The sequence below is a fragment of the Neopelma chrysocephalum genome, unplaced genomic scaffold, assembly GCF_003984885.1.
Source record: "Neopelma chrysocephalum unplaced genomic scaffold, ASM398488v2 Primary Assembly neopelma1_44, whole genome shotgun sequence".
In the NCBI taxonomy this organism is placed as follows: domain Eukaryota; kingdom Metazoa; phylum Chordata; class Aves; order Passeriformes; family Pipridae; genus Neopelma; species Neopelma chrysocephalum.
Window position 1 is genome coordinate 3,788,234 of NW_020897703.1, and position 12,906 is coordinate 3,801,139.

At 42.8% G+C, this 12,906-nt stretch overlaps 1 protein-coding gene across 1 annotated transcript; it reads right to left on the reverse strand.

Moving 5' to 3' along the window:
* Positions 1–1,662: 1,662 nt before the first annotated feature.
* On the reverse strand, positions 1,663–12,209 carry CAVIN2 (caveolae associated protein 2). The gene is made up of 2 exons (XM_027678140.1): positions 11,789–12,209; positions 1,663–4,216 (listed from the first exon to the last, which is right to left on the reverse strand). The coding sequence occupies exons 1-2, from the start codon at positions 12,179–12,181 to the stop codon at positions 3,419–3,421; spliced, it is 1,191 nt and encodes a 396-aa protein (XP_027533941.1). The 5' UTR covers positions 12,182–12,209; the 3' UTR covers positions 1,663–3,418.
* Positions 12,210–12,906: the final 697 nt, after the last annotated feature.

The following is a 12,906-nucleotide window of genomic DNA, read 5'->3' on the forward strand; positions in this document are numbered from 1 at the left end:
GCTTACCTCTTTTTCAAGAGTGTGGCTATCAGTCATCAGTTGTGTAGCTGTTTGGCTTTACAGCCTACAACAACAAAGGGTTTTCATTGCATCGGTGTAAAGGCTATCAGGTACATTTTGCCTTCTGATCCTTTTCCTCTTCCCTTTCTTCTGTCTGTTGGAGACAGAACATGCTTCATTCAGACCTGCATTCTCTTATTTGACAGTGAAATGGTCCAGAAAACCTGTATCTGTGCCTTTTCACAGAGGAGCTGGCTCGTGCATTAGCATGTGGGGGTCAATGGGATGCTCTTTGCTCTTTCCCCTAAAAGGGCATAGAAATGTCAGCTAGTTTTCTGTCATTGAAAATGGAAGTATCAGCAGCTGCTGAGTGCTGCTAGTTTAAATATTTATACCATAAGGGCTTTATCACACCCTTTTTCTTTGTGCAAAGCTCCCGCCGATTTCAGTGGAGGTGAAACTCCGAATCTGTGCAACAGCTAACAAGTCATGTCTTCCAAGGAATAATGGTACAAGTGGAGCTCACTGTTATTGTGCCAGGAAGCATTAACAAGCAGGTTTTTAAAAAAATAATTATGTAGACAAACCTGTCAGCACAATCATGAAATACCCGTGCATATGCTTGACATCTGCCACCATGACAAGATCCAGGCACATACTTGAGATACTTGAAAGAATACAGTGCTGCTGGTCCCACGTTCTGTCTCCCTGAAATAGTAAGTTTAGCAGACTGATGTTTTCAGTCAGGTCTCGAGAATGGAAGGCAAGGGGACATCTGGGAATCCTGAGCTTGCTTCATCCTCTGGTTTATAAGATAGCAGAAAAGCAGACATTCATGAGTTAACATTTTTCTCTCTTGCAAAGCATACCTTCTTTTGTTTGTTAGGATTACAGACCCACCTGTCCTTGTAAATGTACAATTGTGATGGAGAAAATGTTTAATTTTAGTCCTGCAACTGATGGTGGTGTGTGTACTGTATTCTGAAGTGGATATTTGAGTTAATTCTCACAGATGCTCAGTATCTGCATTTCCAATGGTTTTACTGGATAGCATTGTAATGCTCTTAGAACACTGTGCATGGGATTCATTTCAGCATCTCTGAAAGTGGATAAAGCATGGCCAGGGGTATTGTTTGAATTAAAGCTTAGCAGGACAAACAAACGGGGCATATCTGAAAGCGAAATGTAAACATGATGCTGGAGTTCCTGGTTAGCGCTTGGTGGCTGCGGGAGGTTGACAGCTGCTACATAAAGGTTAAACGTGATTTCTTTGGTCTGTCAGTAAAATTAATCCTGCTAAAGACTATGTGGCACTCTAGAAGACATGAGTTTATCTGTGTGCATAAACAGAATATAGACTTCAATATAAATATGCTTTTAGGACTATTTAAAGTATTAGGAGTATGCTGCAGTCCATTAAAAAATGCAGATGGAGCTAGGAGATTTTGGAAAGTGCCTGACTACATTTAGATGGGCTAGAAATCTGATAAGTATCTGGAAAGTAAAGCACTGGTGTTTGCATTGCTAAATAACAGCACAGAATGAGAAAGAAAATGGTATAGGTACAATGGGGACATGAACTGAAGTAATAAATGCTTGACCTTTAAATTTCATCTTTGCCAGCTTCTCAGACTCCTGCTCCCAAACACTGACATGGCTGTGTTTTATATTATGCTTTTATTTGTCATATTTGTAGTTAGTTACAAGTAAAAATTATTGAAATCCATTGTAGTTAATACAAAATAAAAACATAGCTGCACGAGTTATACCATGATTTTTCTTAGAAACAGTATCTCCTATATGATACCATAGACTTAAGAGCTTAACTCTTAATAGAACTCGCCTACACTAAGCTCTTACTGACTAACTTCCAGTGTGATTTACTGGTTACAGATATTACCCCTCTGGAGTAATACCTGTAAATTATTTCCTAATGGTATTTCTGCTGTAGCTTTCATTTCCCCTGTAATTCGTGATTCTAAATACAAGTTGAAGGAAGCAACCTTTTAGTGCAATGTTAAGTATCAGTAGAATTTTTATATATATAAAAAAATAAAAATAACCCACTGCATAAACAACCAAGGATGTAAGGTAACTTGTGGGTATTGTGCTTCCCTTTCCTCCCTTCCCCCTTACCTTTGTTAAGTGACAGGAATGAACATTCATAGTGAACGAACTACCTTGCAACCTCTCATTTTCAATTACTCTTGAAAAATTACAGACTAGTAATTTTGAGAGTAGGTAGGTGACTTTGATGAAAGTTATTAGCAGAGAATCAAATCCTGTGGCTCTGCAGACTCATACTTACGTAAACTCATCCCTGCCATGAAGTTCAATCCATAAGACATTGCTCCCTTTAGACATGCCTGAAAGGGTATTTCACCTTTTTGAAATGATTGTCCTTACATCCCTGTAATTATCTAACTCTTCTGTGTAGATATAGCTCTATATATGAAATAATTTGTAAAAAGATAAATTATGCTATTTTCAAAATACTCTGAGATACAAAGTTGTGCAGGTGCCAAGTTTGATAGTATATTGCTAAAAAGACTAAGAATTAACTAGTGTTATCCGAGTATATATACTTTAAGCTGGGAGCATAGATTTAATATTGTGGGGGTTTATTTTTGCTTTTTCGCATTTCATAGCATTTCATACTTTCTTCAGACTATCTTCATGTTTCTACCAAACTCCTATTTTTTTTCTGTACCTTAGAGGTACAGCAACTGATCACACATTCATGCTTGCCATTAATATATTTCCATATTGAAAAATATCCTTTTGTTTCCACCTAAACACAGTAATTTCTTCCAATTGAGTAGAGAGAGACTACTGGCAAAAATCTTTCCCCCACTAGAAACCAATTTTTTAGCTTTGCCCTCTAAGCACTCTGCTCTTTTAGTCCTACAGTGCTGTGGAGCAAAGTCCCAAACAAACTACAGATGTGTGCACAGTTACTGAGGCTTTTAGTGTTCATGGAGCATGGCAAGGAAACGGAAATCAAATGTTCTCACTGGTATTTCTACGTTTACATACAAAACTACTCACAGTGCTCTGAAATACTAAGAGAAGAAAAGAGAACAGAAATGTTTAGGTTTTGACTACTCTCCATGCATTCCTCTGACCTTAACTCTAAGAAAGCCAGCTGACCAGCTCGCTTCTACTAGACATACTCTCTTCCCGCTGGTCTCTTACACCAGTTGGCAGCGTCTCTAAATTCATAAAAACCGGTGACTCAGCCTAAAGCAGAGCAACATTGACTTTGTTTACTCTGCATTCCAACACGATGCAATAAATTATCACTGCAGAGAAAAGGATGGAAGAGGTTTAATTGCTGCTGCTGCCTGTGTAGCTGAAACTAGTTATTAGCCTCAATAAAACCGTGCGTATCTGGAAGATGAAGGAGGGCTCAGGATGATTACGCTGTATGGTCTACCTGCAGGACAGCTGCTTGGGCCTTTTCTTCATCAGATTGTTCCATTTCCCCGCTAAATGGGTTGTTTCTTTCATCATACAGTTTCTGGCTAGAAACTTCTAGAGGCATCCCATACTCTTCATCATCATCTTCAACAATGGACAGCTCGATGTTGTTGTTCATCATGGCTTTCCCTTCCATTCTGGCTTCCTGCTCTAGAGAATCGACCACTGCTTTGCCCTCCTCGGTCAGCGAGGTGGTGGGTGTCATATCCGAGTGCATGTCAGCGAAGGACATTTCATCCTCATTCTCAGCTTGGTCATTGCTTGCAGTTTCCGATGGTCTGTCCTCGGCTTCCGCAGGGCTTTCTCCTTCACGGCCTTTCTTCGTGCTGAATGCGAGGGGAGATACTTTGAAACCCGAACTCTTTGAAGAAGAGGACTTCTGATGATGTACAGTAAGTGTTTTCTTGATCTTTTCTCTCCGTTCCGGTGACACAATCTTTGTGCTGATCTTGTTCATCTTCTTCTCGATGTTTTGGCGGGAAAATGCTTTCTTGAGGCTGTCTACCTTCTTGAGGCTGGACCTTTTAAGTTTCTCAGCTCTTGATTCTTCTGTTTTCTCCTCTGCACTGTCATCCACATCATCTTCCTCATGAAACATTTCATCATCTGAACCCAATTCCACTGTGTGCAAGGTTTCTTCCAGTGTTTTGTTCTCATCCACAGGCTCCTCTTTCCCTTCTGTAATGCTGGGAACAGGCTCTTTTGCAAAAACACTGGCAGGGATCTCATTTTCCTCCTGAAAATAATTGACAATATTTGAGTTTTATAGTTCTCGGGACCCAAATTTAATAACCAAAGCACAACCCTGAACAATTACTTCCTCCCCCCCAATGATGAGATGAAGAAAGCTGAACATTTCTTGTTATTTCAGTATATTTAACCAGTAGCAAGCCACTCAAAGGCCACTGAATCATTATATGGTAAAGTTTAAGACTAATGAGCTGTGAGAATTCTCTTTCAAAGTGACTTAGAATGTATGCAGGATGGAAATCCCATTCTTTGTCATTTAAATTAGATACTCTTCAGTAAGAGTTTAGCTGTAAAGTTGTACACCTGTCCCTGGGGAGAAGGTATAAAGTATGGTGGCTAACGAGGTTGTACTGCAGACCCCTGTGTAGACCTACAGAAGTCACATAACCCCACAGAGCTTTCAGTTTCTCCAGCCAAAGATTAAGAATATCTTTGAAGAGATGTTGGTTGCATCTGGGAGGTATCTCAGATGGCAAATGCAACTAGCACTTTTGCTGTATTTCTGGAAAAATGTATGTTGATTGTTGATACTGAGACACCACGCAGTCCATGATGTTTAGAGTATATCCTATTTTAAAGCTATTTACAGAAAAAGAAGCTAGTAAATTTGGTTTGTAAATATTAAAATCTCAATAGGACAACTCTTTGAAACATAAGAATAAAAAATTACAGTATACAGAAATAGACATTATACCACACAGAAAACACGAGTAGTCACTCCTAGCTAACAGGAAAAGTACCGCTTTTTATAAACAAAACGAAGAAAAAGACATGGAAAAAAAGGTTTCTGAAAACAAAACAGGCTAAAGAAGGGCAGAAGCTGTAACTCGTAACGAGGGGTGTCTGCAACTACTGAGCGCAGAAGCTCTGCAACCCCAAGCAGTTCTGAAGCAGCACAATGAACACACTGTTCTGTGGTAGGTTTTGCAGGCATCTGCCCATGCAAAGAAAATGAGGCTCCTCGCACACTCCCTTTTCCTTTCAGCACTGTCAAGCCTTAGATCAGCATAGTCTCTATTCATTACCGTTTTTATCACCTTCAGACAGTGTACATGCCATTTCACTTAGCCACATGGGTTGGAAGGATTTTCTCCCCCCCCTCCTGCCCCCCTCCATATTTATCTTTAGATACAAAAAGCAGTAAGTGCTGAGTGAAATGGTTGTAATAGTCTCAGATCTGTCCCTAGTGGGCCTGAGTGTACAGTTAAGGGGAAGAAAGGCCATATACACTTCCAAGTTCATTCTCATTATTTCAGGACTGAGCATACAGTTGTGATCACTGCAGAGAATAGTGCCCTCGGTTAAATTTGCTGTCAAGGCTGTATAAGGATGTTTTCCGTGGTTGTTGTTTAGCCTAAAGAAAAGGCTCAGGGGGGATCTTATAGATCTCTACAACTACCTGACAGGAGGTTGTAGCCAGGTGGAGGTTGGTTTCTTCTCCCAGGCAACCAATGACAGGACAAGAGGACACGGCTTCAGCCTGCAGCAGGGAGGTTTAGGTTGTACATTAAGAAGAATTTCTTCACAGAAAAGGTGATTAGACATTGGAATGGGCTGCCCAGGGAGGTGATGGTGTCACTGTCCCTGGAGATGTTTAAGGAAAGACTGGACATGGCACTCAGTGCCATGGTCTTGTTGACATGGTGGTGTTGGACTGGATCTCAGAGGTCTTTTCCAGCCTGATTGATTCTGTAATTCTGTTAAAAACAAAGTAGTACTGACTACTTTGTAGCCCTTCTGGAACTAAAGAATATGCAATGTAGATGGGCAGGATTATTTTATACTGCAGATACACAGTATATAGTCATACATACAGTGATTCAAGTATGTTGATTAATATCCCTCAAGGATATAATAATGAAAAGTATAAAAGAAATGGAGAGCTGTTTGACAGTTTGTATGTGCTTTACTTCTATGGTTTCTGCATACCTTTCTGAGACAGCGGCCTCAGTTGGATACACTGACATGGACAAAGCTTTACATGCCCCTTGCCTGCAGTGGAACATCTAATAAAGCCCACACTCTTCTCCTGACACCTATAATGTTGTTCCAACTATCAGCAACAGTGACCAAGATAACAAAACAAAGGAAACCTGCACCAGCTTTAAGTGAAACCAGCTGTAACTGCTGGACAAATATTTATATTTTCTCTCCACTGCAGTTAATGAAATGTGGATTACATGAGAGGGTGCAGCGTTGAATTATTCCCCAGAGCAGGAAAACTCAGTATAAAGCATAATTTTCATATCCAGAGCATTCTTTCCAAACCTAGGTAATCACACACAGTTTTAGATATCTGAACATTCAGGTGTTAAGTGTCTGAATGGTATAGAAAACTCTGATTTTAATGCGTAAAGATGGGTTGTAGCTTTTAAAGTATTTTATCTAGGAAAGTGGTGTCATATGATTTGATCCCAGTGCAGTCTGAGCCAGAGATGGGCCTGTGCAGCCTTTCTCGAGGTCAGTTTAGCTTTATCTACAGTTATTCACCTTAAACTGAAGTAATGCATGCAATCTCTAGAAGAATATGGACATAGATCTGATTTCAGTTTTTATCAAATTTCTGAGTAGAAGAGAGACTGTCAAACTACCCGTATTTATAAAGAAAAAAGAACAAATTAAAATATACTGCATAATAATGAGATAATTATTTAATTAAAAGCAGATCCTAAGTGGTCTTTGACTATCAGGCAGTACTGGCATTCAAGTAATCACCTCTCTGAGCTTTCTGCATGGCCCTGAAAAATATCAGCCTCTGGGCATCTATTTGTCTTCCTGTAAAATGGGAATGACATGCTTTCCTATGTCATGTTTCTAAAAGACCTTAGGATCACAGGAACTATTAAAATGCAAATGAAAAATTAAGTAAAATGCTTTGAAAATACAAGGGTGGTATAGCAGGAATGCTCTGTGGTGGAACAAACACTTCTATGTCAAACACGGTTACTGATAACATGTAAGTGGGCTATTGATAACTTTTTGGTCTAACAAGTTTATATGACAGCTGTATTTTGTTTTGATACATTTTTCAAGCAGTCTGAGATTTCATTTAGGAAGACTAGAACAATACACTGAAAAATGCCAGCTGTTACAAACTGCATAACTATTTTCCATGCAAAAAAAAGGTAGAACTTTGATCTTTTCTTCCTGATCTAATCTAAAATTCTAAGAAAGCAATACATCTTTGTATTTTCCACATCTGAGTTCAAAAACGGCACTTGCATTTTTTTGTTCAGATGGGCTTGACTGTAGGTAGCTAGCTCCTGAATTTTGTTTTTCCATGTAGGAGATAAATAGAATAGTGGAAGTTCTCTGTGTAAAAGAGCTCTTGCTAATACTGGTAATACTTGCATAGTTAAAATCAGTGCCTTCCCTGTGGCTTTGATCAGCCATTCTCGGGAAGTTTCTGTAGGTCATCTCATCCTTATCTTTTACCAGAAGGGAATAAGATCCATAACAGTGTACTTACAAAACTGGATGACCTGAGTGAACAGGTAGTTAATTTACTCAAGGAGTGGTGAATCTCTGATGGTGCATGAGGGAAATCACTGTGCTTTGGTTTGGACTTTTGTTAGATTTGCTGTAGGAGGCCATGACCTTCAAGAACGAGAGACGGCATTTTGCAGTCCAGGCTCCTCTGTACTTTGTAGATGCTGTTATGTGCCTAAATGATTACTAGTCTAAAACTTGTTTTCCTTCACAAAATAGGTCAAAACATGACAAATCCTTCTAAAACCAGCTAGAGCTCCACCTTTGGACAAATACATGCTCTTCAGACCTGGATCTCACCGCAGGGAGGAGGAAATTGCCGCCCACCCACTGCACGTCCTGTGCAGGCTGGGGCGTTGCCTGCACCATCCCCCTGACCTCCCACAGCACAGCTGGGTCAAGCCATGCGAGGGAATTTTGTCATTAATCCATAGCAGAGTATTCTCCCTGCAACGCTCCAGCGGGAAATACAGTAGTTAGATAATAGCATTACTGGTTTGTAATTCTTCTTTCCCTCACTTGTTCATTTTTGAGTTTGAAGTTGCTTTTTCAAAAGATTATTGCAATGACCCAAACAACAAGATACAATCAAATGGCTAATTTCCTGTGCCCTCTTCTTGCTTCATTTTACATGAAGGATTTCCCAACAGCAGCATCTGAAAGGGACTTGAATATTAGTGTGCTTGACCCCAAGCTGCAATTTTGACTTATTTTATCTGTCCCATTTGCATGACATTTAACCAGTAAACATGACATTTAATTGAAAAATTAAACATGAGCTTTTTTTATCTTGCATTTTGCTTTTGCAGCTAAAAAGGCAAACAAACCCCCCACCAAACCAGAACCAAAAAGCTGGTCATGTGGCAAGAACAAAATAGAGGGGAACAATGCCAAAGCTTAACAAGGATTTTTAAAACAGTCACTTCAGTGTTTTGCTAAATTGCTGTGTCATTTGTAATAATTTTTTCATCCTCAAATGCTTGGAATGGAGTTCCCTTAAAATATGTCACCAATTAAAGAAATATATGCAGACAGTCTAGGGAGAGAAAACTAAGAGCATTTTAATGGAAAATATGTAAATAGCTGAACTTTCCTAAACACAGTTCATTCTCAGTGTGTGTGCTGAGGGAAAGCTGATGCTGGAGCATGGCAGCACAGTTTCATAAAATGCAGAGCTGGAGCTCGGTCGTGTGTTTTGGCCATGCTCAGTGCTCCCACTAAGTATGAGGGAGTTTAGGGTATATGGTGAATGCAGAACTGAATCACAAATGTGTATTTTTATTTTCATATTGAGCTGTCTTCCTAAGCTGGAGAAGCTGGTCCTAATGAGAAACATGCTGTGTGAAGTTTGGGGTAGTTTTTTTTCAGCGGAAAAGAAGAATCCCCCAGCTGAAGAGAAGCCTCATACATCCAGATTTCCCTGTTGTTTTTTTACAGAGATCTGGCGTCGATATCGCTTCATTGCTGTGACCTCTCCTTCCTGCAATTGTTTTTCCATGGATTCCTGTGCAGGGCAGGATAGAAACCCAGCCAGCCTTCTGCTTTTTCCTCTGTACAATTATCCTACCAAGGGAGAGGCCCCGCTGACTAGCAGGTTATCCCTCCTCCAGCTTGAAAGGAGATCCTGCAGGGAGATTCCAAGGAGGTGGGCGTGCAGGTAAGGCACCTGTCCAGGTCAGCAGCAGGCATATGGGCACAGCCTGGCAAGCACCCACCACCCCTCTGGGTGCAGCCACTTCCCAGTGGAAATCCCAGCTCCTCCCAGCCTCCACAGGAGAAAGCCCTGGGCGCTGCCTACCCCAGCCATCCTCCCATGCCGCAGGGAGCTCTGCCGACCACCCTGGTTTTCCAGACGGCCACGCTGCCATTTAGCAGCAGGCCACTTCCAGGAGCAATTCCCAGTTGACAGCTGATTTATTATTTTTTTAACTGAATTTGACTGCAGTGTTTCTTTTTTAAAACTTGTGTTCCTTATATGCATTGGCTGGGATTGGTTAAGTTCATTTTCCCATACTGTGGCAACATCTTTTCCAGTGAGAGATGGGAACAGCGTTACCTAAATCCCTGTAAAAGCAATGAAGAACAGACCTGCTGTCCAAAGGCACCGGCCCAGTGATGGGCAGTGGAGAAGAAGTGGATTTTGTTCAACTTTTGTACTCAGACACAGGCCTGTGTTGCTTGTTTTGGTTTTGTGCACTTTAGGACCCAGCATTAATGCAAGATTCAGAGGTTTAAATAGGCCTTATCTTTGGAATACTATTTAGTATCAAGAAACGAGAAAATCCAGCCCTCCCCTGTCGGGACACTGCTTTACCTCTCACACCCTTCTGCATGAGTTTTACTGTTACTTTCACCCAGTGCCTACAAATTGCTGCCACTGGAGAGCCCTACCCGAGGTAATGTCATCTGCCCCACACTCACAGAGCTCTGCTTGTCTTTATGCATTGTCACCTGGAGGAAGACTCTTGTTGCAACAGCGAGGCCTTAATTCTCACACTCAGAGGTACCAGAAATGTTACAAAATTGCCTTCCCCCAGCCCTCGGTGATGCACCACCCCGCGGGAAGTGTTCAAGGTCTCTGAACCTGGAGGCGGGAGCCAGTCATTAGCGAGCGGGGCCTGGGAGATGGCAGTGTTTTGACATACAGTAATGGATCTTAAATTAGTTGCAGAACTGCAGAGAACATGTGTCTTTTAATTTACCCAGTCTCTGGAATAATTTCCACATTCCTTCTGGGGTGGAAACATGCTGCAGGCTCCTCCTCTTCTGGCCTGACAAGCCTGGACTGTAATTTGGGAGAACAATAAGCAGAGAGGTGGGGGCTTCCTTTATGGGGGAATTGCCTGTGCACTAATCAGGCCTGCCAGCTTCTAAAAATTAAGTGCTACTCTGTTGTTTTCGGATGGGTTAAATAGGAAAAAAACCCAGCAACCCAAGGAGCAGAGAGTTAGTGACTGACAGATATAACGCCCAGATGTTTAGTATGAGGCGCTGCTGATGTGCCTGAGCTGTGACCACTCCAGCCGCACGTTCGCTCTCCTTCCCTCCCTCAGTGATTTGTGGAGGTCTGTCTTTATTTTTTAAAAGATGCGAAAGTCATGTCCTGTGTTTAGTTAAAGCTCACAGCGTGTTCTATCCAGACCATTGCTTAAAAAGGGGAAAATATGCAAACTGCTGCTATCACTGGATGGACTCGCAGGAAGCTGAGTTTTTAAGCTGAATCTTTAGCTCATCCCTGACCGGGCCAGATCAGCCTGCAGAGTGAAGCACGGCGTGAGGTGACAGGGAGCTGCAGCGCTGCCCCTCTTCTGCTTCTGAGGGCAGATGCAATGGCAGTTTTTAGTGGCGTTTCTACTCCAAGTTAGCAAAACAGGCTCTTTCCTCAAGTTTGCCAAGAGTTTGCAAAAAGAATAAGGGCCCTTCAAGTTTACTTAAAGCCCCCTCAAACCACATAGCAAAACAACTCTTCCCCAAGTATGCCAAGAGTTAGTAAAAGATGGCTCTTTCGCCTCACTTGCTGAGAATAAATGGTGGCTGTTTTTCCAGGTATGCTGAGAGTTAGCAAAACAAGGTCTCTTTCATCATATTCACTATGAGCTAGCAAAAGACAACTCTTTATCCAAGATTGCCAAGAGTTAAAGAGGAGTCTTTCCCAAAGTTTGCTAAAAGTTAGCAAAAAAAAAAAAAAAGGCTTTTTCCTCAAGTTTGCAAGAGCAAAGAAGACAGCTTTTTCCCCAGGTTTCCTAAGAGTTAGCAAAACATGCTCTCCCCATGTTTGCCAAGAGTAAAAGTGGGCGTTTCTCCCTGAATTTACTAAGTATGAAAGATGGCTTTTTACAAAAGTTTGCTAAGATGAAAAGAGGGGTTTTCTCCCAAGTTTGCAAAGTTAGCAAAAAGACAGCTCTGTGTTTCAAGTTCGCTAAGAGATAGTAAACAGTCACCTCTTTCCCCAGGTCTGCTAGGAGTTAGCAGAGATACGCTTTTCCCTCAAGTTCGGGAGCAAGCTGGGCGGGGCCGGGAGCCTGAGCTCGGCGCTGCGGGAAGCAGGGGTGGCCGCGGAGCCTCTCACCTGGAAGATGAGCACCTTGAAGCGGTCCCGGCGGAGCAGCTGGGCGTGGTGCTGCTCCAGGCGCCGCACTTGGTCGCACTGCCGGTCCAGGCGCTCCCGCACGGCGCGGGTGTGCGCGCACACCTTCCGCGACTTCTCCAGCAGCTTCTCCACCGCTTCCCCCGTCGCCCCGTGGCTGCGGCACAGTTTCCCCAGGTCTCCCTGAATGCCCCGCACCGCCCCTTCCAAACCCCGCTGCCTCTGCTCCATCTGCCGCTGTTGACCTTCCACCGCTTCCAGCATCGAGACGAGTTTCTCCAGCAGGGCCAGGACGGTCAGGGCGTTCACCTGCCCCCCGACCGCCTCCGACGGCGGGAGCGGGGGCACCGCGCTGCCTCCCGCCGCCTCCCCCATGGCTGCGCCGGGACGGGACGGCGGCCGCCGGCGCCGCTATTAAGGGCTGCGCCTTCCCCCTCCCCCGGGGAGGTTTCGGGCAGAGCCCGGCCCCGGCCCGCCCCGGGCAGCCTGGGACCGCCGGGGGCGGGCCGGCACCGCGGACGGCACTCCGGTGCCTCCCCCCGTCCCGTCTCGCCTCCCTTTTTGAACAGCCAGGGGTGTATTCTCGCCCCACACTTTGCGAAAAGCACCAGTTACCTCCTCGCAAGCATCAGTAGATGGCAGGAGATACCGCGAAATGCGCGCGGGGATGGGAGGAAAACTCAGAAGGGGCTGGGAAAAGAGGGGAAAAAAAAGCTGGTGGTGGTGATGGTCCGGGAGAGAGTTTGCGAGTGTAGGCTGGAGTTAAAGCCTGTCGTATAATCTGAAGGAATTCGACTAATAATACTAATTAAAAGTGTTTAAATTATTGCTGTAATCAATGTAACAATTATTACAACAATCGTATATTAACGTGCTTTTAAAAAAGTAAACTGTTACCATAATCCATATATCAATTATTACATTAATCACATATTAATATGCTATAACAATACACAATAATAAAGTATTAGTATTTTTATTCTTATATTGGCCTACTGATAATAATGTGTAATAATTGTTATAATAATTAACTTATTTATAAAATATTCACACGTGGTGAATCAAATCTCCCATCCCTCCTTTCACTGAGTGAGCACCCC